The sequence below is a fragment of the Montipora foliosa genome, chromosome 11 (genome assembly GCF_036669935.1).
Source record: "Montipora foliosa isolate CH-2021 chromosome 11, ASM3666993v2, whole genome shotgun sequence".
Classification (NCBI taxonomy): domain Eukaryota; kingdom Metazoa; phylum Cnidaria; class Anthozoa; order Scleractinia; family Acroporidae; genus Montipora; species Montipora foliosa.
Genome location: NC_090879.1, coordinates 16,815,232 through 16,822,508, shown reverse-complemented (window position 1 = coordinate 16,822,508; position 7,277 = coordinate 16,815,232). Strand labels below are relative to the sequence as shown.

The 7,277-nt window shown below is 36.6% G+C and overlaps 1 protein-coding gene across 1 annotated transcript; it reads left to right on the top strand.

The window, feature by feature from the left end:
- The first annotated feature begins 401 nt into the window (after positions 1–401).
- LOC137975486 (serine/threonine-protein phosphatase PP1-gamma catalytic subunit A) lies at positions 402–7,066 on the top strand. Its single transcript, XM_068822603.1, has 8 exons — positions 402–603; positions 684–815; positions 907–1,137; positions 1,312–1,416; positions 1,586–1,657; positions 3,137–3,288; positions 3,494–3,628; positions 4,857–7,066. Exons 1-8 carry the CDS (start codon positions 549–551, stop codon positions 4,962–4,964), a joined length of 990 nt encoding a protein of 329 aa, XP_068678704.1. The 5' UTR covers positions 402–548; the 3' UTR covers positions 4,965–7,066.
- The last annotated feature ends 211 nt before the right edge of the window (positions 7,067–7,277 follow it).

Below are 7,277 nucleotides of genomic sequence, written 5' to 3'. Positions count from 1 at the left end.
ATGTTGCATTGTCTCCATCGAGCTTTACATTTAAGGAAGAAATTAATCCAAAGCCACCGTCGCTATAAGAGCCATTTTTTCTTGTGACCAAGGATTTTTTGCATTCTTGCATCGACAAGTACACACATGGATAGTCCCTTGTGGGTCTTCGAACGATCAATACGTAAAACTAAACTTTTGGTTTCGAGCAATCTCGGCAGTGAAAAACCCTGGAAACGAGGTTGGGTTTCGAGATCTTGAAACCAAAAGTGTACAAAGATGGATAACTGCAATGATTTTGATTTAGTTCAAAACCTCCCCTGAGTTCAAAATTCAATTAGACGCCTACACCGCCCTGTATTGTTCCGTTACCAGTCCAATATCGTTTCTGCAGAGGTTTGACGTCATAAGTTCTAGCAACCGCCAGCGGAATCTCTCTGTGGGCGCCATCTTTGGTTGCATTCCACAGTGCCTGAAGAATCTTGAACCATCCAACCCTCCATCGAAGCTGTTGCAAAATATTTTAGAACATTTCACTTACATTATACGTTAAAGAAACTCTATAAGTTATGGCTGATGCTGAAAAGTTAAACGTTGACAGCATCATAGCTAGACTATTAGAAGGTCAGTTTCGATATGGTTATTTTCATTTCAAAATAGGAAGTGAACTTTTCACGGTTATAACGCTTTCTTTTTCCTTCTAGTGCGAGGCTCAAGACCGGGGAAGAACGTTCAACTCACAGAAGCGGAAATAAGAGGACTTTGTATAAAATCACGAGAAATTTTTCTGAGTCAACCGATTCTTCTAGAACTGGAAGCTCCTCTTAAGATTTGCGGTAAGTTTGGAAAAAGCCGGCATTTGGAATATAGAACGTTTGCATTCAGTTTTTGACATTAAACTCACTGTTGTTATCTAATTTGTTACAGGAGATATCCATGGACAATACTATGATCTACTGAGATTATTTGAGTATGGTGGCTTTCCACCCGAGTCAAACTACTTGTTCCTGGGAGATTATGTGGACCGTGGAAAACAGTCTTTGGAAACCATTTGCTTGCTTCTAGCTTACAAAATCAAATACCCTGAAAACTTCTTTCTACTTCGTGGAAATCACGAGTGTGCGAGTATAAATCGTATTTATGGATTTTATGACGAATGTAAGTAAAAGGTTCGAATGCATTATCGACCCAAATGAAATTTTACAGTGCGTAACGATTTATAGTTATTAACTGCTTTGAACTTAAGCATGACGTATGACTGCGGCTCACTTTTTATTTTCCCAAGTTTTCGTCTCAAATGGTGAAAAAACGTTTTTTTGTTTTCTTTTAAAGGCAAAAGAAGGTACAACATTAAGTTATGGAAGACGTTTACGGACTGTTTCAACTGCCTCCCAGTTGCTGCAATATTGGACGAGAAGATATTTTGCTGTCATGGAGGTTAGAGTACAAACTTTCATTGCCTGAGTTCGCGTACACACGAAAGTTACTTCTTTTGTTTGAAGGATTCTTCAATTTTTAGAGCTAATGCTACAAAATGTTTAGACAACGTATATTTCACAATGTCGAGTTTCTTGCCAACTCAACCAGCGTGTTTCATTATTTTAAGGATTATCGCCCGATTTACAATCGATGGAACAGATTCGCCGAATTATGCGACCCACTGACGTTCCCGACCAAGGTAAGAAGGAAGTAGGCTGCCGGTCAATATTCACGAGGGATAACAATTAAATTCACTGGTTGAAAGCAAACATGGAGTTTTGAGTGACCTTAAAAATTGTGTTCTTTGCCATGATCGCTTTAAGTCGGAATGTGGCAAAAATTAATGAAAAAAGTTATCACGTCCCAGTTTTTACTACGTACATCCCCAAAATATTTGAAATACCGGAGGAAACGCAGTGATAACAAATCCTCCATTTCGAGCACTAAATTGCTGGGATTACAAGCAAAGGATGGTTTGGATGTCTCTTCACTGTTCAAATTTAATAAATTATTAATAATGGTAAAGAACATTTTACAATAATTTTACAACATTACGTGATTTAAAAAGTCCATTGCATAGAACAAGACACTGTTTTAGTTTTGTTTATGCAATTTTAAGACTGTAGTTTGTAAGGGTAACAATAAAAGGAATCAGTGGTTAAGTAGGTGTAGCTTTTTTGTGAGGAAACTTTTATTTTTTAACCACAACCCTTAAAATTTGCATTTTATTGTTTTGACCAAGCCATCCAGTTGTTATACAAAAGAAATCTAAACATGACAATCTATTTAAAGTGGTTGTATTGCATTATTTTAGGAACAATTTTAAATTCCCAAGGACATTTTTTGGTTATGATATCCACATAATAATTAAGAATGATAATCCAAGGAGATGCAAATCAATTAACAGATTTCAAGCATGTTTTTTTTTTTTGGATACTTGCACCTCCATTTATGTGTATCCAAAGTTAATGCCACAGAAGGTACTTTCTTGAGAACTGAATTAGCTAAACCCAGGCGTGCTGTCACATTTTCGTTTTGGTCTGCAGACCTGAAATTATTTGGTCCACGAATCTTCCATTTTCTTTGTAAGGATTGACTAAAATATCTGGAGAAGTCTCAAATTTGCAACTTGTTTTCACCTTAGCTCTTCTGAAACAAAAGGGTAAGCAGTTGCCACTTTGCTCCTACTTTTGCTAAAATAACTAAAGAAATGACAAAATCATTTTGTTTCTCACCGTGAATTTTCTTTCAATCTGAAGATAGCATAATTGTAGTGTAATTTTCGCTGCAATGTTATGTGCACAACTCCATTCTTTCTATATCATTCACCACTTTCAGCTGTTTCTTTAAACACAGGTATTGTGGGCTCATATTCTGTTTTGCTACACCGCTGAAAACACAATGCAGCACAACGATTTTGTTACTAAAATTTGCAAAATTGCTACTACGTTTTCTTATCTTGTTGCAAAATTGCGACTGGATTTTTTCGTTTTTTTACATGAAAGAAGGGTGATCTTCCTTCCAGGTTCCTTCTTTTGTTTTTCATCTTGCTTTCTTTATGTAAGCAACCCACAAAATTTTGAAGCTTTTCCGTGCCGTAATATGGCAACACCACATCCTCAGGGTATCACTTTAATATTATCATTGTCCTAAAATACATTTAACTCTTGTCAATTAGGATTACTTTGTGACCTGCTGTGGTCAGACCCAGACAAAGATGTTCAAGGATGGGGAGAGAATGACAGGGGTGTATCGTTTACCTTTGGTCCTGATATTGTGTCCAAATTTCTCGCAAAACATGACCTGGATCTCATTTGCAGAGCACATCAGGTAAAAGCATGACTATCAAATTTGTTTGGTTTTTTTGCATCTATTAAGAGCTCTGATGCCCAAACTTGCCCAAACTTATTGATCCTTGAAACTACATGTGACTGGGACTGTTCAAAGTGTTCTTCAGAATATTTGGGCATTGACATTACGATGGTGGCTTTGGTTATAATAATCCTTGACAAGTGTGTTTTAATTTTTGTGACAGGTTGTAGAAGATGGATATGAGTTCTTCGCCAAAAGGCAACTAGTGACTCTATTTTCTGCTCCTAATTACTGTGGAGAGTTTGACAATGCAGGGGCAATGATGAGTGTTGATGAAACCCTTATGTGTTCCTTTCAGGTAAGATTTCTGTTTCAAAAAAGTGAACATATAAGAGTGGACGGAACAGTGGAAGTGGAACGCTTGGAAGGCTTGGTTTACGAACGTGACAAATCATATTTTATCGTGTTTTATCACCATTTACTAAATAAACCCCTTTAGATGGCTGGCATGTCAGCTGATAATGTCCACAGCTGAGGGCAAATGTGAACTTTTGAGGACAATCTCCCAGGCAAGGACATCGGCTGACATACTAGAAAGCCAGAAAGCGGTTTTCTTATTTTTTAACCCTACCATTAATTTTCATATTGCCCAAAAACTGCTCATAAAAAGCCACTATTACCTGTTGGGGAATGTGACCAGTTTTGTAATTTCACTAGACTCTTCAAAATGAATTTCGTTTTTCTTCCGTGTAAAATGGTAAAGAACCCTTGTGCTGGATGACAATTTAATTAATATTGAACAGAATCAACTGGGACTCTGCTGCATGTGTTACCTTACAGCACTATCTAGTACCAAAGGATCGTACTGGAAAGCTGGTTTACTAACTTAGAACAGACACCAATAAACCGATGCCTACAACTTCCCGCACCCTACAAATGACTCATCAACGACATCAACAGACAAACAACTCGCTGATTTACTCTATCACAGTACTGCCCAATGTATTCTAGGATACACATACAGACCTTAGACCTATAGACAGATCGAAATGCACCAATCACTTATTAGTCTTCCCAGCCAATTACATCTAGACTCAACTAACAGGTGACCAATAACATCACGAATAAGTTGACTAATGACATCTACGACCGGAGTTCTTATAGTATGTACTTACGTTACACAAATCACTTGACTCTGAAGATAACTTCCGCTCAGGTTGTCGAAACGTCCGTCAATGTCATCTCAAACAGTCCTTCTCAGGACTACACTCACCCAGATGATCATGCTGTACTTAATTATGATATAACTCCTGAGTTCAAACCATTTACGATATTTCCTGATGTTATCAAACCAACTCTGTTTTGTCCTTCTTCTTCCTCTCTCCCCTTCCACTTTTATTTCCATCACTCTTCGTATCACACAACTGTCATCTTTTCCTCATGACATGGCCATAGCACGACAGTCTTCTCTCCTCGCCTCTTCTCTTGTCTCATTAAAACTGATCTTAAATCCCCAAAAAGTTTGTCAATAATTTATTAATTAATTTAATAATTTCATCGCTTATGTAAGTCTCTGCTATCTACAGATTCTAAAACCTGCAGACAAGAAAAAGTTTCCCTATGGAGGCTTGAATTCTGGTCGGCCAGTTACACCACCACGTGGAGGTCAACAGGGAAAAGGGAAAAAGAAATGATACTGACATCTTCTATTAGTTTGGACTGTAACATAATATTCTTGTACAATTTAATTATGTAGAGCAGATTTCTTATTGACTCTATTTCATTTTCCTCAAAAGAAAATGGATAGAAAGTCCCTTCTGTACAACCTGTGTGAATAGCAATAATTACTTCATTCGCTATTGTCTCTTTCCTTTTCCCTAGAAATTGTCAAACGTAGTGCTTGACACAGAATGAAAAAATTGAATTTACAGTGTCAAATAAACCATCAAAGGCGCAAAAAGACTTCTTTTATTCAGTTTTGCATACCCGAAACCAGTGACAAATACATCTTTGCTATGCTCTTTGCATTAGGGTTTCAGGCTGTGAAGGCTGCTTTTAACAGTTTTAATGCAGCCTCTGATAAGCTTAGTAAGTGAAGTCAAAGTCAAGGCTTGACAACATAGAACAATCAAAAGTGTGGTGAATCGAGTTTTTCATCCTGTGTTAAAAGCTATGGCTTTCCTGTGAAGAACAACACTGTTGTGTACTTAATTTGTGTGACGTTGTGAGAAGCTTTTCAAGGAATCATTTTATAGGAGTGCTCAGCCAACTGTTAACTGTATGAAAAAAACCCTGAGAACTCCTTAAAGTCTTTTTCAGTATTAAGAGTATCCTTTGAGGGGAAAGGTATTTTCTTTCGACTTGTCCAGAGTTTTTAAGGAATTTGTCTCTGAATATAGACCACAACTGTCTAAATTACAGGTGTGTGCAATTTGCTAATACATTACGTCCTTAACTTATCTACAAAGCGATCATTTATAAATGTCTTGTGTGAGTGCTAATTAGGCTTGTTGTCCTCATTGAATAAGAAGTCTTCAAAAGTTTTCAATAATTGAGGCAAGTGAGGGGAATAATCTATACACACTTTTAATTTGCTTGGAACTGTAAGTTTTAGTTCACTTCTGGATGGTTCTTGAAATCTGAATTTGTAGCAGAGGCATGTTCCATGAAAACAAGCGAAACCGCAACACATTGGATACTGCACAATATGCAATGCTGTACATTGCTTTTTTTATTGGTTATGCCCTACATGGCATCTATTTCAGACTGGACTGACTCTCAAAGCCTTCTCCCAACCAATCTTGCTTAAGCTTTTATGAGTCAGATTTATTATTTCTTCATGAATTAATAAGTGATCATTGTATTATAAGGATAGGCCACTTTGTACTATCTTTTGTAACAAAGTATAAGATAGTTATGGGAATTATGGGCAAACAGGTTTTGATTTTTTTGTTAAATTAATGTACCATTGTGTGTCTCTCTAAGTTACTAGTTTCATTAGATTGTGCTTTTCATCTGGCATTACAGACAACATTCATCACATCATTTTAATGAATGGAGTGCATGTATATAGAGTCTAATTCAGATATAAAGTTGGAACAATTTCAAGGGCTGTATTCATATCTGTCAAGGACTGTTTTAGTTTTGAATTTGTAGCCAAACTTGAGTCGTAAACCGTGCATAACATGTGCAAAGAACACATGGGGCAACAGATTGAGAACAGATGGAGGAAAAAGTTTTTTTTCTTAGCATCTTTCCACTGTATTACCTTTAAATTTTGCATTCAACTTGTGATGACAATTTGTTGTCATTAACTGCTCAAAATTGTAGGAAATAATGATACAAGACTCTGACAGTCGACAGTTATGCATGCACAGCCCTTCATTGACATGTGCTCATGTAAGTAATCATGCAATACATAAGAAATTGCCTTTATTTCATTCTCATGTGCTCTTTTATCATTTTTACTAAAACTGTGTGTTGGTTTGCTTTTTCATTTTCTTTGTAATGTCGGAATAAAGGGGATGTCGTGAAGTGATAACAAACTTAGGTGCTCAATGAAAGAGCAGAGTAGTGCTCTGAACTATTTTGAGCTTTTCAAATTTCACAGACCACACAGTCCTATGCAGAAGCACTTGTGAGTATTGTGATATTATTTTAAAGATTTACACGCTTAAACTTTTTTTTTCACTTTTTCTTTGACCAGGAATGTTGCATCTACCCATTGCCAAAACATTTCACGTGTTAGCTAGTTAAATCAGAGTACATATTATTAAATAAAATTTGTATAGTCTGACTTCGTGTGGTGCTTTTGTCTGGCCAAAAGTAAAATGAAATACTTTCTGCAAAATAATTTTTATTTAAAGGGGATGGTTTGGCACCTCTACAAAAATATTGTTCATGCAGTGTTTTAACACGCCCCACAGATGATAATCGCAGGTGTCTTTCAACCCCCTCTGATTTTATGGGTATTGTATGATGCTTTCTTACTCTTTAGTTTGTCAATT

Bases quoted from the DNA above. Each gene is read 5' to 3' on its own strand.
- LOC137975486 (XM_068822603.1), top strand. From the start codon at position 549: ATGGCTGATGCTGAAAAGTTAAACGTTGACAGCATCATAGCTAGACTA. The intron at 816-906 runs GTAAGTTTGGAA...AATTTGTTACAG, and splicing joins AGCTCCTCTTAAGATTTGCG to GAGATATCCATGGACAATAC. The intron at 1,417-1,585 runs GTTAGAGTACAA...CATTATTTTAAG, and splicing joins GATATTTTGCTGTCATGGAG to GATTATCGCCCGATTTACAA.